General features: G+C 39.5%; 2 protein-coding genes across 5 annotated transcripts in view; one reads left to right on the forward strand and one right to left on the reverse strand.

Annotated features, from left to right (window-relative positions):
- Window positions 1-20,158, reverse strand: part of OPA1 (OPA1 mitochondrial dynamin like GTPase) — a 98,463-nt gene extending 78,305 nt beyond the window's left edge. Inside the window, exons 1-5 of one of the 4 annotated variants that reach the window (XM_032298230.1) lie at window positions 19,898-20,158; window positions 3,108-3,426; window positions 2,375-2,471; window positions 848-955; window positions 317-370 (exon numbers count right to left, since the gene is read on the reverse strand). In XM_032298230.1, coding sequence (XP_032154121.1) covers window positions 317-370; window positions 848-955; window positions 2,375-2,471; window positions 3,108-3,426; window positions 19,898-19,929 — 610 coding nt within the window. In that variant the 5' untranslated portion in view covers window positions 19,930-20,158. The remainder of the gene's footprint in view (window positions 1-316; window positions 371-847; window positions 956-2,374; window positions 2,472-3,107; window positions 3,427-19,897) is intronic. The other 3 variants (XM_032298233.1, XM_032298234.1, XM_032298231.1) reach the window with 3 other exon arrangements.
- Window positions 20,159-20,215: 57 nt separating this feature from the next.
- ATP13A4 (ATPase 13A4) overlaps window positions 20,216-26,614 on the forward strand; it is a 175,571-nt gene continuing 169,172 nt past the window's right edge. Inside the window, exons 1-2 of the mRNA XM_032298227.1 lie at window positions 20,216-20,303; window positions 23,621-23,745. The gene's annotated coding sequence lies outside the window, so the exon portion shown is untranslated. The remainder of the gene's footprint in view (window positions 20,304-23,620; window positions 23,746-26,614) is intronic.

Raw genomic sequence — 26,614 nt, forward strand, 5'->3', positions numbered from 1 at the left:
AGACAAACTAAAATTACTTTTCATTTCATCAAAAACAATTAGATCTATTTCAAGAAAATATTTTTGCTAAGCAAATTTTCTTTTAAGAGCTTTAATCTTATAATGCACATACATATTTAAGAATTTCAGTTTTATCACAAAATAATTATTTTATTATTTCCACCTAAAGGATAGTGAGTTTGCCTAATATAGTTCTGGGGTTTCAAAATTCAGCATAAGCAGCATTATAAATTTGGTCTGCAATTTTATTTGCAACTAGTTTATTAGAAGCATTTAAAAGGCATGTTAAGGTCAGCAAAAATGTCTGTTTACACACCTAACAAGAGAAGTAGGTCAGAAGCTCCTATGACTTCACTAACCAATTTGTGACCTGTGAAAAATCAGCAAAAGGGGAAATAGAAATGTAAAATTTAACAGAAATGAGCAAACAAAGATGTCTGAGATCTGATTTCATATTACAATAGGGCAATAATTGGGCAAATATGCCAGGGTTAACCTTAATAAATGCTACTTATTATAGTCCATCATAAATTTGTTTTAAAAAATTGGTCCAACCATTATGAAAAGCAAGTACATAGAAGTCTCATCTACTTGTCAAGAACAAGTGATATTTTTTCCCCCCTCACTAAAAGCCAAGTATGTTGAAGTGCTTATGAATTGCCACTTTACTGGGCTAAACAAAGATTAAAACCATTGTGCAATAAAAATTTGTGTTTATCTTTTTTTTTTAAAGTCCTGTTTTTCATTGGTACTAATTTTTTTTTAAATGGGACTAAACAAATAATCTATGTATTGTTCCTCCATGGTTCTTGAAATTTTAAACTAGATCAGACAGGTCTTTCCTTACCTGTGGTGAAAAGGTCCTTCAATAAGCTGAGGCTTTCAACAATCTTGTCAAAGTCTGGGGCTAACTTTACAAGGTCTTCTGAATTAGGAAGGGCTTTTCTAATTTTCTCTGGAACAGATCAAAACATATAAACAGTATGAAATTGAGGACATATGTCAGGTACTATTCTTATAAAGCGCTAAAAGTATTAACTTCTTTAATCCTCATGGCAACCCTACAAAACAGCTACTGTTATCAACCCCATTTACAGATAAGAAACTAGGGCACCACAGCAAGGAAGTGGAGGAGCCTAGGTTCCAGCCCGGGCAGTGTAGCTCCAGAATACAGGCTCTCAGCCTCTACACTGTGGTACTGGCAAATATATCAAGTTGAAAGCTCTCCTCATTAATATTAGAAAAACAATTTGAAAGTGTGCTTTTTCTGCAAATACATTCGTCAACACAGAACAGTTTTATCTTTAGAAATTCTGTGAATAAGTGCAAATAAAATTAATTCCATCTCCACATACACCTAAACTAGGAAATCTGACAAAGTTTTTTAAAAAAATTGATGGAAAAATATTTTTTAAAGATTATCACGAATTACTAGCAATCATAGCTATCCAATAATACTTTTTTCTCATCCACCTATTGGAAAAGCGGGGGCAGTGGACAACTAAGAAAAGAAATTACTCTGGATACAAACAGGCTTTTAAAGAACTTGGCTTCGAAAAGTAGAGGTAACCAAGGTATCCAATCAAAAGGAACTAGTTAGGTGGGTCACAATAAATATGCTCTGGGCAACATTACATTAACACAGAAAATGGTATTATTAATAGAAAGGCTACTTGGCAGCATGGAAATGCTAACAAAATAGGTAGTAAAATACAAAATACCAAGGTGTATATTCACAATGATTATATAATTTTTAAAAAGGGAACTAAAATACTATTCTTTGGTAATGTGTTCATGAAGACAAAAATTAAAAGAAAAAAAATTCAAGCCAGGCATAGTGGCTCATGCTTATAATCTCAGTGCTTTGAGAGGCTGAGGTGAGAGGCATGAGCTGAGGAATTTGAGACTAGTCTGGGCAACACAGCAAGACCCCATCTCTACCAAAAAATTAAAAAATTAGTCCAGCATGGTGACACATGCATGTAGCCCCAGCTACTTGGGAGGCTGATTTGGAAGAACTGCTTAAGCCTAGGAGTTCAAGGCTGCATTGAGTTATGACTGCGCCACTGCACTCCAGCCGGAGCGACAGACCAAGACCATCTCAATCCATCAATAAGTTAAAAAAAATATTAACCATATATAATAAGTATAATTAAAATAAAATGCTCCATATGGTTAGTGGCAGCTGTGGTAAAACGATGGCTTACTGGGTATTTTTTTTTGTACAGATTTTTTCATGGATATTCTATTTCTTATATCATTAAAACAAAACCGTGATATATTTGACTCATAAGTTAAGAAAATATCTCAAAACAACTATTTCTCTTTCCTCAAGAAATAATCAAAAAAATATTTTAATGTTGATGATACAAACCAAAATCGATATACTCATCAATTTCCCACACAATGTCAGGCACAATCCATTTATATTCACTAAGGTCCGGTATCATATCTTTCCACTGATCAAAGGTCTACAAGGTAAGAAAGTATGTCAATCAGATGCCCCAAATGCCAAATAAACATGTAAAGAAAAATTATTTAATTAAAACACATTAATCTACTAAGAGCAACGTATTATGTTCAAAACTTTTAAAAAACAAATTTAAGTGGCCTGAACAGACAAGCACATAAAACATGTAAACATTCCTCTGTTAAATATGGAAAATGTAAAAATTCAGAATATACTCCTTTTTCAAACAGGTTTCATAATTTTGCTCTAAACAGTACAGTGGGGTAGAAGGAAGACAGACTGGAAGACAGGACACCTTGCCTCTGGTCCCAGAGCTGCCAAGAAGTGCTTGTGTAAGAATGCCACCTGACTTCAGTATCTGTGCTATTAAATGGCAAAGCTCAAAGTCAAACCCAGGTGTTCCTACTCCCAGCCCTGTGCTCCTTACACTAGGCCATTTTCATTTGCTATAATTATAATTAAGATTCTAAAGGGATCTTCCTGTTAGCATCATTAAAACAATCTAGTCCGTGGTAGAGACACAAAATAAATGTTTAATCATCTAATTGTATTCCACTACACAAAGAAAAATGATTTATGCTCTAAAAACTTAATCATGATAGAATAATTGGAAAAGCAGTAGAAATGTTAAGTTCACCTTTTTGGCTGTGTAGCCACCCCCAACAGCAGATCCTAGTATGAGATAGCGAAGTTTTAAGAGTCTCGTGGCTAATCTTGCTGGCCAAAAATTCCTGCGAGGCTGGTAGCCATATTTAATTGGAGAGAATTTCAGTTTACGTAAAGGAAGATTTGTTAGAGAAGAGAACTGCTGAAATGATGTCCTTAATTGGGGTCGTTGAAGCTTTAAGGTAGGATGATGTGAATGATAAATACTTCGGGAAACCAGATGCAGTTTCTGTAGTGGTAAACTTCCTTTTACTCCAGAGCTGTGTTTCACTAAAGACTGGCAGACCTCACTGAAAGAAAAATGAATATGGAAGAAAGATCAGACAGGGTAACAATACAAAGGAAATGATGTTAGCAATATACTAAAGGAAACACCCCTTCCCCCAAACGTGACTAACCAGTGTCCCACAGTAGTTCATTTACTAACCGCTGACTATGTGCCAGATATGGTTACAGCATATGCTCTCATTTAATCCTGCTAATAATCCTATGTAAAAAGCGCTAGTATTATCGCCATTTTACAGATGAGGAAAACGTGGCACAAAGACTTAAATAACTTGCCCAAAGTCACACTGACATAAGAAATAAAGGTGGAACTCAAACCCAAGCAGTAGGACCCCAGAGCCTGAACTCTAATATGTGGGCTATGATCCTGGTTTCAGGAATTGAAACTAAAGAGAGAAAAAGCAGGGACTTATTTTATTAACTACTACTCAGTGTAAGTAAAAGCTGAAAACAAAAATGCATGCAAACTTTTGCTTTCAAAAACAAAACTTCTAGCGGTTTAGAACACCTTGATCTATGTCTCCTGATACTGACAGCCCAGGGGTGGAAATTAAGGAAATTAATCAATCCTACCTCAGGTACCTGGGTCCCCAGAAAAATGAAAGTAGCAAAAGAGCTCAAAAGAGAACAGAATTTAAATGTACACGATCACTGTAGAGCTCCATTCTCTTCTCCTTCCTGAAGAGAAAGATTGTCAACAACCATATCTTAACACATACTCATAATTACATAAACAGTTGCTTGCTTACTATTAGTTGCTTATTAATCAGAGCTAGGCTTGATTTTACATAGTTAAAAAACATTAATTGCTTTAATTACATGGGACTGGAAACTTCTTAAGGAGGAGGAGGCTGGGCACAGTGGCTGGCAACTGTAATCCCAGTACTGTGGGAGGCTGAGATGGGTGGATTGCCTGAGGTCAGGAGTTCGAGACCAGCCTGGCCAACATGGCAAAAACCCATCTCTACTAAAAATACAGAAATTAGCTGGGTGTGGTGGTGCATGCCTGTAATCCCAGCTACTCAGGAGGCTGAGGCAGAAGAATTGCTTGAACCCAGGAGGTGGAGCTTATAGTGAGCTGAGATCACACCACAGCTCTCCAGCCTGGGCAAATGAGTGAGACTATAACGAGACAAAAAAAAAAAAAAAAAAAAGGAATCAAGGAAAACAGAAGCAATGCTGTGAAGAAGACTGGTATGAGGAAAGCAGTATCTCTTGTGTTCCTATACATATCAGACATTACGATAGGTGGTTTCACTATAGTGCTACTATATAAATGTTAACTCTCAGACACACCCACTAAGGTTTAAGTATCCTTATTTTACAAATTTATATTTCTTTTTAAAATATTGTTAAAGCAAACTAAATATGGCCTGAAAAGGACTCCATACTTCTATATTTGAGTCCTTGTGGACGAATGTAACAGTATAATAGGCAGACAAAATTGAAAACCTGAGTATTATGCATCTGTAATAATAGTTTAGTGTTGGCCAATCCCAGTGGCCATACTTTAACCACTAATAGACTGTTGAGTGTTTAAACTGAGTTCAATTCTGGAGACTGCCTGATTTGCAAAGTGTTTCTTTTCTTTGCTCAATTAAACTCCATCAAACTTAGCTTGTCTGAAGTTTTCTTTTAACAGATCTGGTGTCAGAAGCGGGATTTGAAGAAAAACTCTGGCAACCTCCAGGAACACCAGGTGACCAGGTGAAGTACCTGCTGAGCCTGTTACACTCACTGCTCTCTTGCAACCAGAGGTCACGGGTAAGTTTTCTCTCAGATTCCGAGCTCCACTAACTTGTGTTTTGAGCTCTTGGAGTTTACTTGAGCAATGCTCAGCCTGGTGTGAGTCCAAGATCAAATTGGATTGAATAATTAACTGGATTGGGTTCAGTCAGAGATCTCCGACCTCTGATAGGTACCTTACTTAATAATGAAATCATCTCAATCCAAGGAGTCTGGGACTCCACCTTCAGGGACTTAAGCTAATTTTATGTTTAAAAATTATGGGCCCAGAAAGTGAGCATTTTTAGAAAAATGGGTTAACTTCTCTAAAGAAAACTTAGAATTAAGACAGCCATAATGGGGAAGTTTTAATTTGGATAAAATTGTTTGTTTGCAAGGCATATTACAAAAAGGGGGATCAAAACCTCCACAATAAACAGTAGGATATATTCTTTCACGGGTAGGCAAAGGCCTCTAAAAGACTAAATGAATCAACACTTGCCTCCTTAAAAGATTCTTTACAAAAAGCAAATGAAAAGCTTAATAGACCAAGGACATGACAAAAGAGGACTATATTCTGACTGATGTAACCCTGACTGTTCCTTCTCTTTGTCCCTCTCTACCTACATACTGAGTCCACTAACCTTTTTGTTAAAGTACACTTCCCTGAAGATGATTTAAAAAAAAAAAAAAAAAAAGGAAGTTAGACAGATGCCTTACAAGGTGAGGGCTTGTGATCAGCCAGTTTCACTCCATGATCTACAGCTGAGCTTTGACCCATTGTGAAGGACTTCCCCGGTCCAAGGGAAAGCCTCAAAAATTTACTGAGGAATTTAGAATCCTCATAGGAGCTTACGATCCAGGACTTCCTGAATTTACCAATTTATTCAAATGATACTGGGGGCTGGTAAAGCTTGGAAATGGATGGCAGCAGCAGAATGAGACAAACCTGAGGAGGATATTAACACTCCAAGAGCTCCTCATGAGGACCAAAAGTAGCCAGAAAAATTGCTGAAAGCCTTTTACATTCAATTCCTAAAATTTTTCCACAAAAAACTGGTCCAGCATACAATCTTGTAAGCAAACAAAAAAAAAGGATGAACCTATTTCAGATTACAGAACTCACTTAGAAATAGTGTTTGTGAAACATTCTGGGCTCAAAGCACAGCAAGGAGTATTCCCTGCAGGGACTGAAATAGCATTAACTACTTTATTTACAAATGGACTCTCCCCTGAACTTAGCAGTTTAATTAAAAAACATAAGTTGCAATGCGAAGTTACAGATATGACTGAACTGGTGGCCTTACCTGAACTTTTTTTTTTTTGGTGGGGGGTGGGGGCGGAGTCTTGCTGTGTCACCAGGCTGGAGTGCACTGCAACCTCCACCTCCCGGGGCTGAAGCAATTCTCCTGCCTTAGTCTCCCGAGAAGCTGGTATTACAGGCGCATGCCACCATGCCTGGCTAATTTTTTGTATTTTAGTAGAGATGGGGTTTCACTGTGTTAGCCAGAATGGTCTTGATCTCCTGACCTTGTGATCCGCCCGCCTTGCCCCGCAAAGTGCTAGGATTACAGGCGTGAGCCACCACGCCCGGCCTAGCTAAACATTTTGAGAGGACTGGAATAAGAAAGAACTCAAAAGGCTAACAAGCTTTATGACCCTTCAATTACAACAGTTACAGGGACCGTGACCAAAGGGACTGTCTCATTCTCATTTTAAATCACAATCAAGAGGCCCTAGAACAAGAAGTTCTTTATCCCAAGATGTCTGCCTGTATTGCAATCAACTGGGGCACTGGAAAATGGATTGCGTGCTTTTATAACTAACAGTTTGCCCACAAACCTCCCTCTAGACCAAATTGTTTCACCCCTAGAGGGAGGCCAGGAAACCGTAGCCCTCCTGACAATAACGTTAAGGAGGCTCCAAGAGGTTCTCCAGAGGATTGCTGCCCCTAAAACCTTCAAAGGAACACGGGGAAACAGAGGTTAAAATAAATGGGGAGTCTGTACAGTCCTCACGGATACCAGGGCTACTCTACCCACAAACCCCACTTTAATAAGCCAACAAATCCCTCGGAGTAAAAAGATAATTTCTGTGGTGAGATTTTCAAATCAAGTTCCAGAGGTTCCCATATCTGAACCCATCCAATTAACTCTGGGCCCCTTTTCAGAAAAACGCACTTTTGTACTATGTGATACGGCTCCAGTACTTTCAAAGCTAACAGGGCACAAAAAATTTTCCTCAGAAAGAGAAATAATCTTAAGAGTTTCCTGATTCTCCTGAATCAGGACTGTAACGCTGTCTAAAGGCAGAAATTGATAAGATCAAAACTCAAGCCTGTAATACTCCTGATCTTTCAAAAATACCTTAACATTTGTTTAAGGGCCTCATCCCCAACTGATAGAAGAATTAAAAGTGTAGAATCTATAAAGATACAAATAGATCATTCTAAACCTTTGCCTAATTACCCCAATATCCACTAAAACTTGAAGCAATTCGAGGGATCTCACCAATTGTAGAAGATTTAATTAAACAAGGACTCATAATCCCATGCACCAGCCCCTGTAACACTCCAATCCTACCAGTTAAAAAAAATGGATGAGGCTGGAGATTTGGTCAAGATTTATCGGCAATTAGTAAAATTGTAATACCAAGATTTCCTGTAGTCCCAAATCCTAATACTTTATAACCTAATGTATCCACTGGTTCCAAGTGGTCCACAGTAACAGATCTTTCTTGGCTCAGCCTTCTTTAGCATTCCATAAAGAAGGTCAATACTTGCTTGCCTTTACCTGGAAAAATCAGCAGTACACCCAGAGTGAAATGCCAGAAGGGTTTACCAAAGCCCCTTCGTATTTCATCAGGACTTAATGGCACTACAGTTTCCTGAAAATTCTACTTTCATTCAGTACATAGATAACTTATTGTTAAGCTCTCTATTAAGGAGTGCTCAGAAATTGACTCAGTCACAAGACTTCAATGGAAAAACTTCAATTTTCTTTTCTTTCCTTTTTTTTTTTTTTTTTTTTTGAGATGGAGTTTCACTCTTGTTGCCCCGGCTGGAGTGCAATGGCGTGATCTCTGCCTCCCAGTTTCAAGCGATTATCCTGCCTCAGCCTCCCAAGTAGCTGGGATTACAAACATGCACCACCACACGCTGCTAATTTTGTATTTTCAGTAGAGATAGGGTTTCTCCATGTTGGTCAGGCTGGTCTCAAACTCCCAACCTCAGGTGATCCGCCCACCTCAGCCTCCCAAAGTGTTGGGATTACAGGCGTGAGCCACCGCACCTGGCCAAAACTTCAATTTTCCAAAGAAAAAGTCTACTATTTGAGACACGACTTGATTGCTGAAGGGATTTCCCCCTCACCTGAGAGGTTAAAAACTAAAGTTTTCCTCGACCTGTAACCAAAAGACAATTAAAAGGCTTTCTTTGACTTGCAGGATATTACATATCCTGGGATCCAAATTTTTCCTTAATAGCTTCACCACTGTATTAGCTCACTAAAAATGCTGTACCAGAATCTTTACCTTGGGAAGATAGTCATGAGCAGGGTTTTGGCCAAATGAAGTTGGCCTTACAACAGACCCCAGATTTAGGACTTCCAAATTACACTAAACCTTTTACCTTGTTTGTGAGTGAGGTTAATAGGCATTAGGAGTCCTTACTTAAGAACATGGTGCTAAACACAGGCCCACTGCATACTACAGCCTGCAATTAGGCCCAGTCTCTAAGGCATATCCTATTTAGAAGCACTAGCAGCAGCCACCAAGCTGGTAGAAACTCCATCAGATCTGGTTTTAAATGAACTTAATTTGCAAGTCCCACACATTAAATTCCAATGAAACCTCACATTTTCAGTGAGCAGACTAACATCTTATGAATTACTTCTCCTATCGATCTTCTAATCTTCATCTAAAAAGCTGTAATCCTACTTAACCCTGCTATTTTGTTATCTGTGTCTGAAGATGGTGAAGACAACAAAAGTATAAGTGTAGTGTCAGAAATAGTGGCCCCTCATATTGATGTACAAGATACTCCACTGGATAATACTGCATTAATACTTTTTGCTGACGGGTCCGATGCCAAAAACTCAGAAGGAAAATATCAGGCAGGATATAAGTTAATAGAGAAGGGGACTTTTCCTCAATTTAAGTCAGCCCACCCTGCAGAGCTTTCTGCCCTTATCCGAGCATGCCACATAGCTAAGGAGAAGTCAGTAAATACTTGTGGATAGTAGAAATGCTTTCGGAGTAGTACATGATTTGGGCATGATATGGAAACTATAAGGGTTTTTCACCTCTAGTGGGATCCCCATAAAAAATGGACTCCAAGTAGATGGGCTCCTTTCTGCTATCCTATTACTATTGCAGATTGCTGTTATTAAGATTGAAGCTCATACTTGTAGAAATTAAGCCAAATATCAAGGAAATGTTTTAGCAGATTTTTATGCTAAAACAGCTAGAGCTGAAACTGTCAAGATATGCAATCTGAATGAACTCTATAAAACTAATCCAAGCCAACTTCCTTATGATGACCTATTTAATAAACAGTGCAATGTACCTGATTTGGAAAAACAAAATTGGTATCTAAAAGGATGTAAATTTAATGTGAAGCAAAGACTCACAGAGGGCCTGGACGGCTGCCTGGTCCTTCCTGAGTCTTTGAAGCTTCCATTATTGAAAGCTCTACACTCCACAACTCATCATGGAACAGACAAAATGATCCAAATTATGAAAAATACTGGTGGGGTGACTCTTCCAAAACTGCTAAAATGGTTTATAATCAATGTTTGACTTGTCAAACTCATAATCCTGGAAAAACTTGAGGTCGTATATTTCCACCACCTGATGGACCATTTGAACACTTACAGATGGACTTCATTCAGTTGCCACCCTCAATGGGGTATCAGTATGTTCTTGTAATAGTTTGCATGTTTTCTGGTTGGATAGAGGCCTTCCCATGTAGGAAAGCTAATGCTGTGACCATAGCTAAAAAATCATTAGAAAATGTTTTTCCTTTATGGGGGGTCCCTCTAAAAATCTCCAGCGATAGAGGAACTCATTTTACTGGGCAATCCATAAAGCAGTTAAATAAGGTGTTACTGACACAGTCAGTACACCTTACCACTGTCACCCTCAGTCTTCAGGAAAGGTTGAAAGAACAAATAGCATATTAAAACTGAAATTGGCAAAGTTAACTGAAACAATTGATTTGCCTTGGCCAAAGGTACTATCTTTGGCTTTTACGGCAATCAGAGTCACTCCTGTTGGAAAACATAAATTGACCCCTTATGAAACAGTCACTGGAAGGCCTACGTCCCTAGTAATAGCACCTCATGCTTCTCCTGCTCTCTTAAACTTTGATATGACTGAATACTGCAAGGCTTTAATGTATTATGCCAAAGTATACTTTCACCAGGTAAAGGAAGCTTTTTGAGATCTACCAACTGAGGACAATCAAACCCTCCATGGTCTGGAACCTGGAGACTGGGCTTTCTGGAAATGACATCAGAGGAAGACCGTTCTTGAACTTCACTGGATGAGTGCAGTGAAGCTTTAGGGCCTTGAACCCTGGGTCCACATCTCACAACTCAAAAGGATTCCCTTCAGATTCCTGGAACTGTACACCCACTGGAGACTTTAAGGTAAAGCTGACCATGGAATCTCTCCCTAGAAGCAGACAACATCCTAGTTGTAGACAGCTTTCCCAAGATCACGGATCAAGACTTCTCTTGATCATGAAAGTGTTATGTGTTTTCACCTTCATGAAAGTGTTATGTGTTTTCCTGTTTTCCTCAGTTTTTGCCCTAACCCTCTCCTTTTCCTTCCACGAAAATCCATGGGACCATAATCAGTGGATGGCATTAGCTCCAGCTTATGCTCTAGCACAAAAGCAGAGTAACTGTTGGGTTTGTGGGCTAATGCCAATAAATCAGGAAACAATTCCACTGGTGCCAGTGCCCCTCCACGTTCCCAATGAGTTGCCCTGAAACTCCAAGGGAAGAATGGAAAGCTATTCTTGATATTCTAAACATCACTGCTACTTGCTTTCCTACACTCACTAAAAACAATATTCCTTTTCAATTGATAAGTTGATCATACCAAATATAAAAAACCAGTCCAAGTAGTGCCTGAAAAAGGTATACTGTGCTTCCAGGCATCACACACTCAAGATTTGGGAATTACTTACGTTGGTACAAGTGATTGCTTGTAAAACGTAAGCAGATTAAATCCAGTAGGTTCTCTTTTTATTAGATGCTATATACATCCTTATAATATGCTATAAAAGGGCAACAGAAAAGTAAATTTCCTGCTGGACATAATTCAGGAACTACACAGATTTATAGTATGATCCCTGCTCAAATACAACTAGGTGGCTCTCTTTTTCAACCCGAGGGTCTATATTGGGTCTGTGGAAAACCTGCATGTTCTGTTCTGCCTCCTTCTTGGATGGGTTCTTGTTACTCGGCCTGGCCTGCTCCTGCCTTTTGAATTGCTTTCCCTGAAAATTCTCATGATAGCCCAATAACTGAAATTAGCACTAGCCTCGAAATAGACGAGGATAAGCTAGTTTCTACTGACAAAAAAGAATCTCTCAAGAAAAAGCAACCTATGATGTGTTTACAGGAGCAGCTAACAGGTGGTTTGCAAGGCATTTTAAGTGGTGAACGGCAAACTTGGGTTTTCCAAGGGTTTCTAATCTTTCTATTTCTTCCAGTAGGTTTCCAAGTTATTATGACTTGTATTACCAGGGTAACAATGAAAATGAGTACCTCTTTAAATCAAGCCGCTTTACAGCAAACTATGGCCCTTAATCACTATCACACTCCAAACAAAACTGATTAATTAAACCCTAATACTGTTGAACTGCTTATATTGCCTCAACCTTAACTTGGCTAATTTGGTTCAATTCATTTCATAAGAACTTTTATTAAGGGGTACGCCTTGGCATTTTGATGGTATCCTCTTGATAGGCATAGTAATAGTCCCCTTCGTGTGCTGTATCCTCTCAAGTCTTAAAAGTTCTGTATGCAGCTATAGATTGAGAGTTGAGCAGTCTCACTCCAACTGGATCAGCAAGAACATAAAGAATTATTTAGCTGGTACAAAGCTGCGACTTGTGAATTCCATATTAACACCAAAGACAACTTGTGAGACTCCATACTGAAACTAAAGACGACTTGCGAATTCCACACTGAGACCAAATAAGTCTTTATGAGGGTGATGAGAGTGGTGCCAATGCCTAAAGTTTTGGTCAATCTCTTTAAATTGAGGGGTTGACCAAAAGGGGGGGAAGTATTAAAGTGAATTAAATATGGCCTGAGAAGGACTCTGTACTTCTATATTTGAGTCCTTGTGGACAAACTGTAACCTAGCTTGATAGGCAGACAAAACTGAAAACCTAACTTAGTAGCATGCATCTGAAATAACAGCAGAGTGTTGACCAATCCCAGTGGCCATACTTCAACCACTCATAGACTGCTGAATGTTCAAACTGAATTCAAATAAGGCAAACGATGAGCTGTAACCAAGCTCACTGTTTCTGTGTCTTACTTCTGATTCCCGTAGGTCACTTTACCTTTTCTGTCTATAAATTTATTCTGACTGCGAGGCACCCCTGGAGTCTCCCTGAATCTGCCTGCGGTGATTCTGGAGGCAGCTCAATTTGTGAATCATTTCTTTTCTTTGCTCAATTAAAGTCCATCAAATTTAACTTGCTGTAAGTTTTCTTTTAGTATCATGTTTTGCCTAAGATAGAATGATTAGCAAATGGTGGAAGAGAGATTGAAACAGGGTCAGCCTGACAGTAAATCTCAAATTATTTCCACAAGTGACACTTGTGGGCAAGAGTGTAGGAAGAAGCAGATACAGAAATACAGGTGGCCCCAGATAAGAAGTTAAGGTGACATTTGGACTCCATGCCACTTCCTCCAGAGCCTCAGGATGATACTGCACCGTGCTCTGGTTTAAAACTCTATAGGGTGAAGTGTGATGGAGGTTTAATAGATAAAAGCAAGAAGAAGAAACCAAGTCAAAAAAAAAAAAGGAATAAAAAAGAGAAAGAAGGGCACAGAGATGAGATAATGAAAGGGCAAAAGACCCAAGGAGCTGGCATAAAGGCTCATAGGAGGAGTAAAACTGGACTGAATATCCAACTGAACAGTCATTGACTATGAGGCTGAACTTTTTTTGGTAGGAAATGGGGAACTACAGAAAGTTTCAGAGTAGAATAAGACTAATGAAACAGTAATTTAAAGAAGATATTAAAGATAACATTAGGTTAAAGTAGATCAGAAGGGGAACAAAAAGGTAATCTCATTTCAGTTATCCAAACATAAGAGGAGGAGCCTAAAGTTAGGTGGCAGCAATGGAAAGGAAAGGGAAAAGCAGATATGGGGATGGCAGACTAGGTACAGGGAAAGGACAAAGGTGATCACTGATCACCACAAAGTTTTATATTGTGTGACCAACATTATCACTTACAGAGAGACATATCAACTAGGGAAAGAGCTCATGTTTCCACAACATTTAGCTCATACTTCTTTCAAGTACATCCTTACATCCATTTAGCCTACTGAGTCAGAAGAACTCTGGTTCCAATCACATTTCCACTGCTTACTAGCTGTGCAGTCACGGCAAATTATGAATTTCCTAAAGCCTTACTTCTTAATCAGTTAAAACAGAATAATAGCCACATTAGAGAGTCACTGTCAATGATCACTAATCTGGTATTTCTTTCTTCTCCTTACCTATTCACCTCCTCCATATCTATTCAACCACTTATTCACTTTAGATTATCTGGTTCATCATTTCAATAAGTCTTTTGCAAATATTTTAAACTCCCTGTCCTCTGACTTTTTTGACTTGTCCAACAAAATACAAGCCCTACATGAGCCTTATCATTTTTCTCTCTGCCTGTACCCAGGGAAATAAAGCACTACTGGAGAAAATCACATGCAACTGGAAACACATCTCAACTGGGCCCTCAAAATCACTTAATAATCCTACTTCATCTCTCTTTTCAATTCACTCCTACACTCTCTGCTAGGAGTATTTCTTTTTCTCCAAGCTCTTCTAATCTCCCCTTATCTCTCCTGACCTCCCCCAACTCTCAGTAGATGACCTTGCCCTCTTCTTCACAGGGAGAAAGGAATCTATCAGAAGGACATCTTTCAACTTCCTCATATAAAAACTATTCACCTACTCTATCTCCACCAGTCCTCTTCTCCCTCACACTCTAAGAGATCTTTGTCCCATTAAAGGCTGTTTGAAATGCTCTTTCCTCCTCCCCTTTGAGGAATCTTAAGTCAAATCTCTCCTCCTATCTTCGTTATTTATTTTTGAGATAGAGTATTTATTGACTTATTTTTGAGACAGGGTCTTGCTCTTTGCTCCAGCTGTAGGGCAGTGGCACTATCCAGGTTCACTGTAGTGCCTACAGAGCAGGGCTCACCATCAGGGCTCACTTTCTGGGCTCAAGTGTGATCCCCTGCCTCAGCCTCCCAAATAGCTGGGACTAGAGGTGTTTGCCAGCATGCCCAGTTAATTTTTTTTGAATTGTCATAGGGACAAGGTCTTGCTATGTTGCCCAGGCTGGTCTCATACTTTTGAGCTCAAGCGATCCTCCCTTTCAAAGTGTTAGGATCACAGATATGAGCCACCGCACCCGGCTCTCTCTCATCTTAAAAGGGGAAAAAAAGTACCCCATTTCCCTGCTCTAGCTATTTTATTAAAATAAAAGCCAAACCAACCTGATTTCCATTTCTATCACTTCAGTGAAACAGCTCTTATTGAGGGCACTCAAGGCTTCCAATGGGCATTTTGTTCAATTCTGGTTTTATCTGACCTCTCAGCAATACCTGACAATGTTGACACCACCTCATTATTGAAACTTCCTCTTCCCTGGGCAGTCTCACTGGCCACTCCTGTTCAGTATCCTCAATCACCTTTTCAATGTTGGGAACTCATCAAGTCTTAGACCTAACCTACTTCTCACTCTTGCTAAGCAATCTCATCTATACCCATTTCCTCCATTACCATACACATATCCGTGTTTCTCAAAATTATGTCTAATACGGTTAAGTTCCAGACCCTTGTGTCCAACTGCCTATTCAGCATCACCACTTAGATAATAAAAACGTACATCAATGTCAAGATATACAAAACATGATCTCTCCTCCCATGTCCCACACAAAACCTGACCCTCCTGCCGTATTCCGTTTCTTAGGAAATGGCATGAGCAGCTATTCAGTTACTTAACACACAGACATAGGGATCATTCTTGATACCTTCTTTATCCTCACCCATCACCAGAACATTCTTTTGAATGCATATCTGATCACTGTGACTCACCTGCATCAATCTCTTAAATGGCTCCCCCTGCATTTAGAGTAAAATCCAAACTCCTGGTCTGTAATGTCCTGCACAGTCTGGCCCTTGCCTCTCTCCCACTTGTCTCAGAGCTCTCCCCCAACACGAGTTTTCATCCAGTTCCTCAATTGTGCCATCTCAGGGCATGATACCTGCTATTCTTGGGCAGTCTCTCCTAGGTACTCAACTGGAGCTACCGATCAGTTTCACCTCAGGCATCCCCTCCTCTCCCCAAACCTTCAAAAGAATGCAAGTCTACCCACTACAATTCTCAACTCTGTACTTTCTCTTCATAGTTCTTATAAAATTTATATTATATAATAGTGTAGTTATTAGATTAAAATTTGTCTCCACTAGTAAGCTGTAATCTTCGTAAGAACAGGGTCCTATGTGTTTCTAAGGTCTTAGTCCAGTGCCTCACAATGATAGATAATAAATTTATTAAATAAACATGTTATTGGGAGAATTAAACTGTAAAAAACAGGTCAGAGAACCATAGCAGTGACTATGTGCTCAATAAATGTCATTTTAATATTAATCTGCACTAACCTCCACTAATGTATGAATGAATAAACAGCTCTTTAACCCTCAAAAGTTACCTGCATTTTTTTTAGAAAGTAGTTAAGCCAAATACACACACACACACACACACACACACACACACACACACACAACTAGATGAACTCCATGACTAAGTTCATCCCTAAGATGTTTTTACTTTTCACTATTTCCTCCTCCTCTTACCTGCAAATCCGTAAAGTAACTATTTCCACAAGAGGGGCAACAATAAGTATGGATGGGGGGAAGGGACAAGAATGGGGAGTATAGTAACCAGTATTTCAGGTAACTACATGAAAAATGTTCTCCAATTAGTCCCCTGGAAGAGATAATGAACTCAAAGCAAAATCATAGTATTAACACTTCTTTGGAAGTCACCCTCAATAACTATTTTTAGGGCTTCCAATTCAAGAAGATGCTCTAAACGATCAGTGCTCATACAGGAGAGGACTATTTTTCACAAAAAGGTCTTCACATCAGCGAATGAAAAGATGAAGTTAAGATTAAAGCACCATCTAAGAAAACACTGTTTTAGTAACCCTCTACCTCACTCCAGTCCCATTGAATGTTAGCAGCAATTGCCCCAGGTTGAGCTATCTACCAGAAAGGCTCCTAAGTGCACATGGGAAAGGGGAGTTTCCACAGTGAGCGCCCCCACAACAATACTGGCATTTGTAACAAGCTCAGATCATCTGCCCACTCCCTAAAAAGCCCTAAAATAAAGCCTGCTAATTGACACATCACACACCTAAAACAGTTTGCTAATTTAGCTCTCTCATTCAGGGTTATCCCACACAAGGCATCTACATCAATCATTAGTCTTTCACAGTTAAATAATATACTTAGATAACCAGACTATCTTTAAAAACCAGCAACTCTCAAGATGGGGACCAAAATAAACAACATTATTAATCCTAAAAAAAGCAGAGATAGGAAATCCTAATTACCATTCTCAGGAGAGTTCCTAAAAATATGACAGACATAAATGCAAGTACGGTGTTATTCAAAAGCAGCAATCAAAGAACAATGTAAAGTGTACAGAATTAAACATGTCTTTAAGAGTTTAATAAATGTTTTTAAAAGTTCGTGGAAATGAAAGTTGCAATACTGAGTGCTAGGTGCCCTCTGAAAGGAAAAATAAATATAAAAAAATTAAGTTGCCACTAAATGCAATGGCTTATGCCTGTAATCCCAGCATTTTGGGAGGCCAAGGTGATAGGATCACCTGACCTGAGCCCAGGAGTTCCAGGCCAGCCTGGACAACGTGGCAAGACCCTGTGTTTAATAAATAAATGCATAAAGTTGCAATGGCCAATATTAAAAAAATCAACAGTAAAACCATGAAATGAATTAAGCAAATTTGCCAAGACACAGAATGCAAAGAAAAAAGGTGGAAAATACAAAAGGAAAGTGAAATGATGCAGAGATGTGGTAATGTCGTATCCAAAGGGAGTGGGAGAATGGGGCTGAAATGCATCCTGCAGTATGGACAAAAGGATCTGGGATTCAGCAAGAAAGTACTGAAGCTTATAGATGCAGTATTTTTTTGCATCTTATCCTTTAAGAGTTGGCTTATAACGTAAATAATTACTACAGATACATACACAATTCAAAAATAAAAAAGTGTGCATACATAGTAGGGTATATGTATACTTTTCAACAGATGATGAGTACATATATTATTTTGGAAATCACAGACATAACGGATCAATCTAAGAGGACCACTATCCATCTAAGAGATGTCTAGAAAGAAAAAGAACAGGAAAAATGAAAGGAAGGAAATAAAAAAATAAGAGAAAAAAACTTCTCAGAAATGAAGAAACATAAAGGCAAAGGCCCACTGAGTGCCAAGTCAGATGAGTAGCAAAAGAAAAACCAAACCCATACCTGGTCAAAGCCTTGAGAAATTTAGGATAAACAATAAAGTCAAGACTCTAACAGGTTCCATGAAGGGAAAAACAAGATACTCACAAAAATGAAAAACATTGTCATGAGAATTCTCAGCAGCAACAAAGAATTACATTAGAAGAAACTGTAGCAATGCCTTTACTATTCTAAAGGAAAAGAATTTTGAATACAGACTTCAATATTCAGTCAAAATTAAAAATCAATTTGGATCCAAAATAGGTTTTCCCCCGAAATCATCTACTCTCTTGTTCCTTTACCATAACTTTTAATCAATACATCATTTCCTAATATGTAAATCTTTTTAAAATAATTGTATGCAAATTATTTATTGCACCAAATGTTAGTATTGATCTTTTCACATGTCCATGAGCATGTATTTATATACGTATGTCAAAAAAAGGCTTATGTTTTCATTTGCTAAGGAGTAGGAATTTAACTGTGTTCTTTCACAACATGCAAAGGAACTATAGCAAAAGGCAAATTCCAGAGCTTGGGGCTTCTGGCTTCCCACATCTCCACTTCTTTAGGTAGGTAAACTGTGCCATGACCAGGAGACATTTTTAAGCCATGACTCAATGACATCCATGGTAACTTTAGAAATAATTTAGCCCAATTACATCCAATTAAATTTAAAAAAAAACTTATAAATCAGTTTGTTTTAAAACTTCATCTTTGTAGTTCTTCCTACACATTTTAATTGCTCCAACAGAGAATGCTATCTTCTGCAGTCTTTTTTTATTTAAAGAAAATCAGATGTTTCCCTACTAAATACAGAGAAATAGAAATACAAAGGTTGTAAATAACTTTAATAACCAGGGCTGTGAACTTCCTCAAAAGACAAAAATTCCATGAGATTAAAAACACCTATGCAATAGTTCTAATTGACTAACACCGTAACTATTTTATGTCATCTAGTTCTGCATTTGGACTCCAGTTAACCTATATAAAACAAATGGATTCCATTCCTTATAAACACGATACATTATCTGCACCACTTAAAAAAGGTCTGGAAAAAATTCAAGACAAGTGTTTAGAGTTAATTCAGGAAAACCAAACTTTTCTCTTTGTTTGATGCATATTCCTACCAAATGCCTGCAACAATGAGCTAAGCTTGAAGGTATCTAAGGATATTAAAACAAAATTACGTATAAAATCCAATTTAACTTCGTTACAATGCATATAGTAACGCACAGAAATGAAAAGATTTCTATGATTTTTCTATTTAGAATCAAACCATCCCAGAGCAACAATGACTGTGACTAGAAGGGTGGTGCCACGTTCACCACTTTGCATCAAAAATCAAGTCTCCCTCCCTAAACACAGAAAAAAAGCTGCTATTGAGAGCGCATCTCAAATCACCATCTCCGACACCGTGTGCGTCACCACTCTAGTTCTGACTCCGAGCAGCCGGCAAGGGAAAGACACAGATGCCCCTTCAACCGAGAAAAGAACCCAAGTAACTGAAGGCGCAATGTACACATGACGTGGAAATGGAAGAGAAGACAGCGATAGTTAGGAGAAATGTGGGAGGTGACTCACGGACAGGGCCAAACCTGGCAGGGAGAGGACAAAAAAAAAAAAAAAAAAAAAAAGGCAACTAGAGACAGAACAGGGGACACAAGGGTGTAAAGGGCAGAGACAAAAGGACAATAGAGACCGGCCAAGATTGAGAGGCGTCCAGAATTCTCGAGCTGGATAGGGCCACAGAACAAGGGCCAGTACCGAAGCCGGCTCCGAACGTAAGGCCAGCCAGGGCTCCTGTCATTCTGGGTCCTCAAGAATATCTGGGAATTCTCCAACAGCCTTCGGCCTGGCCTGAAAGTTATCTGCACATTTTGGAGATAAAGATAAGACAACCTCACTCTCAAGAGGCCCCAGAATTAACGGAGCCAGATCAGAGCCTGCACTTACCAGGCCACAGCGGCCCGACGTAGTCGCCACATCCCGCGCGCGGGGAGGTCACGCAGACGCCGAGATGGCCAAGCGGGAGCCCCCGTGTGAGCCCCAGCCCGGCTCCTGGTCCAGGAATGACCCGGGAAGAGGCCCTCAGCAGCAAGGGCACAGAGCCGCTGGAGAGGCCCTCCCAATGGCGCATGGACTTCCGCAAGAGCCTGACAGGCACCCGTATTCAGTCCGTCACGGAAACAGCCACTTCACCCTATCTAGGAGGACAGCACGAACGGTCCGCGGAGGACCAGCGCATGCGCACAGTGCCTCGGGAACTGCCATGCGCATTCCGTCGCCTCCCTCCTGGCCCGCCCTCTTGCTTCAGGTTTGGAATTCAAAATTAGGCTCGCGGGTTAAAGATTTTGCCTGGGTAGGTAGCGAGAGTTGGGCGGGGACGGGAAGGGCTAAAGGCGTGAAATGAGGATTGATGGATGCTTACCGGGAGCCATGAATTTAATGAGTTGGATATTGAGGGAGTATGAAGGAAACTAGAGGGTGCCAGGTGAATACGGTAATAGAGTAATACAAACTAATGCTTGCACGTTTGCCTGCCCTCTCTGTTTGGCGTCTTTGTTTGAAAGCCCTTTCACATCCATAGGGCGGTCTTGGGAGGTGAGAAGCAGGAGGAAGAGTCATGGGGTAGGTTAAGTCCCTTAGAATCTCCGAGGATCAGATTTGAAAGGGACTTATCAATTAGGCCAGTAACGGGTTTGAAATAAGCTTGTGTGGTTTATAAAAGGCGTCAAAATGACTGGTTCATTAACTGTTTAAACAAACTTTCTTCGGGCTTTTAAGCCCACCAGCGTGTTGAAATGGTCCTCCTCAAGGCCTCCACCAGCTACGTATTTTTTGTGGTCAGTGAGCCTGCGGCAGCATTCAGCTCAGAATGCTGAGTGCTGAGCACTCTTTCAACTACTTGCCTCTCTTGGCTATGAGGACATCACATTCTCCTTTTTCTCCGGAGCTGCTGCTCCCAGGCTCTTTTGCTGGCTCCTCTCCCAAACTTCTCAATGTTGGACAGTTCCGGATCTCAGCCATCTTGAGCTTCTCTTCCTGTCTATCTACATTCTCTCCTTAGGTAATCTAAGTCAGCTCCATGGATTTAAATACTCTTTTCCTCTTCCAACACAAATCTTTTATGTTTTATGAGGAAACTAGGACCCATAAAAGGGATGTGGCCGATGAAAAAGGGTTATGAAGCCAATTTTTAGGGACTAAAATCAAAGGGTCCTGTGCATCATCTTTACTTCAGGGATCTTCCACCCCCCCATACCACACACATACACAAATATGCAGAGCGTAAAGAAAATTCCTTTTCCCTTAATTGTCAGAATCGTACCATGCACTCACCGTACCACCAAGTGTAGACCAAGCCATTGATAGTAAACTTCCCTAATGCAGGACGCTTGGAATTTTCTTTATTTATTGTGATGACTGTTTCAATGGCAAGTCCAGGTAGCAACTTGCTGTACCAGCCCGTACAAACTGTAGGATTGTACAAAAAGGTCTTTGTAATTGTTACTTCCTTGTTATTTTAGAAAATAAAATTCAAGAAACCGAAATACTTTAACAACAACAATAAAAAATAAAAATTAGGGAGAAAAGACTTTTACCAAAAAAAAGGAGAAAGTAACCACCATCACCTTTTATATGTGGTTATCATTATGTTTTATGAAACCCTTGTTTTGCAATTCGACTTCTAGTTATTTATCCTGTGGAATCATTCGCACATATGCAAAGATGTATGCATGATGATATTTATTTCTGCACTTTATGAAATGGCAAAGATAGGAATCAAAATAAATGTTCAATGTATAGGAACTAGACAAATTATGTCCATACTGGCCATGAAAACCTATGCTTTAGGTCTGTATGTCCTGATAAGGAATAATCTCCCATATATACATAGTATTGCACATGAAAAAAAAGCAAACTGTTGTATAATAAAACTGCCACCATTGGTCCAAATTCAGCCCACAGAACAGTTTTGTTTGGCTTGGACACCGTTGGCCTATCCAGTGTTTAAAAAATAATACTACATTTGGGCCAAGTGCGGTGGCTCACGCCTGTAATCCCAGCACTTTGGGAGGCTGAGGCAGGTGGATCACTAGGTCAGGAGTTCGAGACCAGCCTGGCCAATATGGTGAAATCCCATCTCTACTAAAAATACAAAAATTAGCTGGGTGTGGTGGCATGCGCCTGTAGTCCCAGCTACTCGAGAGGCTGAGACAGAAGAATGGCTTGAACCCAGGAAGCAGAAGTTGCAGTGAGCCAACATTGTGCCTCTGCACGCCAACCTGGGTGACAGTGAGACTCTGCCTCAGAAAACAAAACAAAACAAAACAAAACCTACATTTGCTGCCAAAATAAAAATCAAGAAATTTCACTTTTTAAAAAATCACATTAAATTATCAGGAGGCCTAACAACATCAACATTCAATTCTTATGTACAAAAAAACCAAAAAAATGTCTTGGAACAGGAGCCAAGTAGTAGTTTTATCCTTCAGGCACTCATGTCCTCTTCAGTAGTTCATGCTCCTTCATCTTTCTGAAATTGAACACATCAATTGCTATTTATCATGAAGTTTGTGCTTCTACTTTTCTTAGTAAAAATCAAGAGGAAAGGGAACCACTACTTGTATTGAAACTGCCTTGGCAAAATTATGATAGTAAGAGAAACGTGACATAGTTGACTCCATCTTGCTTCTGACCTCCAGGCTGGCCTTGATCATTCCTGGACTTAAGCCAAATTAACTTTGAGAGGAATATAGTTTATAGTGTAACTTGAAAGCAAGGATTATGATAGTTCCTCCCTAAAACTAACTGCCTCATTGCTCAGGGACCAAAAACCACATTTGTAAGAAAAGCCACGAGTATAGAATCATGGGAGGGGCCTGACCTGTGCTAAGATGTAGGTATAGTTTCTATAGTCCCTTCCTGCTCAAGAATCAATGTGACCAGAGATCACAAGATTTGTGACTTCCCCAATTGCTCCTATAGATGACATCATTACTATAGAACCTAAGACTATTTTTTTGTTTTGTTTTATTTTGTTTTTTTTTTTTTTTTGAGACGGAGTTTCATTCATGTTACCCAAGCTGGAGTGCAATGGCGTGATCTCGGCTCACCGCAACCTCCGCCTCCTGGGTTCAGGCAATTCTCCTGCCTCAGCCTCCTGAATAGCTGGGATTACAGGCACGCACCACCATGCCCAGCTAATTTTTTTTTTTTTTTTGTATTTTTTAGTAGAGACAGGGTTTCACCATGTTGACCAGGATGGTCTCGATCTCTTGACCTCGTGATCCACCCGCCTCGGCCTCCCAAAGTGCTGGGATTACAGGCTTGAGCCACCGCACCCGGCCTGTTTTGTTTTTTTTTTTGTGATATCTTTCGGACTAACCCCACGAGACATATGACTCTTGACTCAACTGATCCCGTGGTCCCAACCAGAGGTGGATTCAGCACGCAGGGATTGTTTTCCCATGATTTCATCCCCAACCAATCAGCAGCACCCATTCCCTACCCGCCCTGCCCACTAAATTGTCCATAAAAACACCTAACCTCAGAGTCTTCAGGGAGACTGATTTGAGTGATAACCCCAGTTCTCCTGCATAGGCTGGCCTTGAATCAACTAAACTCTCTCTACTGCAATGCCATGGTCTCAGTGAATTGATTTTGTCTATGCAGCGAGCAGCAAGAACTGTTGGATGATAACAATATCAAAAGTGAGAGAAAATGAAGGACTGAGAGGGTCAGCCATTTCCAAAATAATAAGAAAGACCTTTTTTTTGTTGGCAAAAGAACGCAACTATGTAAGTAAATTATATTATGTTGAAAGAATACAATTTAATATGACATTATACAATAAACACACTTGCATTACTCGTTTATGTTACATGCCTAACCTACAAAAATATTTGAGTTGATAAGCTGTAGTGAAGGGCAGCATCAAGGAAGGACTTGAAGACAGTGGGTCATGAGTGGGAGGGAGACTTATATTTATTGTAAACCCTTTAACTCTGAACTTGTGTATTAATTACTTTTAAAAATAGATGTTAAAAACATTTTTCTGATCCAGAAGTCATGAAATAATTTTACTATTTTAAACTGAATTTTCCAGTTCAGCTTGGAACTGAACAATTCACCAGGTAAAACTCAAAATATTTACCTTGACAAAAAAAGGGATCCTTTCAGAATGAATCAGAAAGGAAGGTAATGAGAGGTGTTACTGGAAATTGAAATGTTTCAAATTGTTTTTATGAGTTTTATATGTAAATTTTTACATAAAAGCTTTTGCAAAGTTCTTCCTGGGAGATTTCCAAGTTCCTTAATACTGTACTCTTCCTCTGTGGTTTCCTGGAGAAGTAAGCAATTAGCTGAAGTCACACATACTTGCATCATCATCATCATTATCAAACTCTCCCCAGCCCTCAGAAAAGCATGTTATAATCCTTGTTAACAAACATTCACAGTCACCTCCTATGAACCCTAGTCTGAGGATATATACATATTTGAGACAGAGTCTCAATCTGTCGCCAAGGCTGGAATGCAGTGGTGCAATCTTGGTTCACTGCAACCTCCACCTCCCTGGGTCAAGTGATTCTCTTGCCTCAGTCTCCTGAGTACCTGGGATTATAGGTGAGCGCAACCAAGCCTGGCTAATTGTATTTTTAGTAGAGACAGGGTTTCCCCATTTTGGCCAGGCTGATTTCAAACTCCTGACCTCAAGCGATCTGCCTGCCTCGGCCTCCCAAAGTGCTAGGATTACAAGCATGAGGCACCATGCCCAGCTGGAAAATGTATTTTTTAAAAATGAGTAAACTACAGTTCCTGCCCTCAACTAGCCATGGTTTGGTTAGGAAGACAGGCATACATAAAAAGTAAACATTAATGTGAGGTAGTAGTACGAGCTGAGGACTATGTAAGGGGTAGCAGCAGTACCTGCTGCAGAGGCAGACTATAGCGTAATCAAGTGGGCTTAAGATAATCCTAGAGAAACAGAAAAGGAGGAATTTGTAAAGAAGGAAACAGAGGGTCAGGAAGACTGGATAGGGAGCTAGTAAGAAGGTCAAGTGTGAGGCCTCTGAACTAAAGCTTGTCAGTGGGGAGAAGTGAGAGATCATTTGAAAGGATACTTCTGAGTATTTAAAACAATGAAAAGCTAAATGAAAAAATTAGGAAGAGGAATCAGAAGATAATGGGTTTCAAGTTAAAGTGAACTGGCATTAGTAGTAGCAGTCACAAATATGGAAAAGCTGATTACAAGGGAATGAAAATGCTGGCTTTGGAATGATGATTGATGCTGCAGTGTTCATAGGTTATTCATGTGGTAGTTAGAAATCAGGTCTTGGAGTTCCACTGGGAGATAAGGCTTGCAATACAGATTTGAGAGTTAGCCTTATGAAGGTGAAGCTTTGGGTCACGTTAATCTTTGTGAAACTGTGCAAGAACTTGCAAGTGTTTATTAATGATTAAATTCACATTATTTTATAATGTTTGTTTATTTATTTATTTAGAGGCAGCATCTTGCTCTGTTTCCCAGGCTAGAGTGCAGTGAGGTGATCATGGCTCACTGCAGCCTCAAACTCCTGGGCTCAAGTGGTCTGCCCTCTTCAGCCCCCCAAGTAGGTGGGACTACAGGCACATGTCACCATGCCTGGCTAATTTTTAAATTTTTTTTTTCTTTTTTGAGACTGGGTCTCCTATGTTGCCCATGCTGGTCTTGAACTCCTGGGTTCAAGAGATTGTCCTGCCTCAGCCTCCCAAAGAGCTGGGATCATAGGTGAATATTTTGTCAATTTCTATAATAAGTGTCTGTTGGTATTGTGCTGTAAATGGATTGAGTATATAGACTAATTTGGGGAAAATTGGTATCTTAGCAATATTGAATCTTGAGCCACTGCACCCGGCCTATATTTTTAAGACTAAATATACTACATTCAGTGCAATAATGTAAGAACAAGAAATGTAAGGCATAATATTTTCAGCTGACATGGCTGATTACATAGAAAACCCGAAGAAATTAATAAAAAGCAAACACCAGAAGTAGTGAATGAAGGAGGACCTCAGACTACAAACCCAACATAAACAAATTGTGTTTCTATATACTTTCAAAAATACCTGCACAGACATCAGATCTTAATCCTTGGAACTTGTGAAGGTTACCTTATTTGGAAAAAGGGTCTTTGCAGATGTGATTAAGCTAAGGATATTGAGATGGGGAGATTATACTAGATTATCCAGGTAGGCCCTAAATGCCATTGAATATATCATTATGAGAGGGAGATTTTCACACTTACTCAGAGGAGAAGGCAATGTAAAGACAGAGGCAGAGTTTGGAGTGATGCAGGCATAAGCCAAGGAATGTGGTAGCCACCAGAAGATGGAATAAACAAACAAGAAATTCTCCTTTAGAGCCTCCAGCAGGAATGCAGCCATGCTAACATCTTGATTTCAGCCCAGTGATACAGATTACAGACTTCTGGTCTTCAGATTGCAAAGAGAATAAATTTCAGCTGGTTTAACCCACCCAGTTTGAGGTTACTTGTTACAGCGGCCATTGGAAATTAATACCACCTGGAAATTAAATGAAAAAAATTTCATTCACAATTGCATTAAAAAAACCCATAATGTAATTAGCTATAAATTTCCCAAAAGACGTGCAAAACCTCCACACGGAAA

This window comes from Sapajus apella, unplaced genomic scaffold (genome assembly GCF_009761245.1).
Source record: "Sapajus apella isolate SASKATOON/1434 unplaced genomic scaffold, GSC_monkey_1.0 scaffold38, whole genome shotgun sequence".
NCBI classification, from domain to species: Eukaryota; Metazoa; Chordata; class Mammalia; order Primates; family Cebidae; genus Sapajus; species Sapajus apella.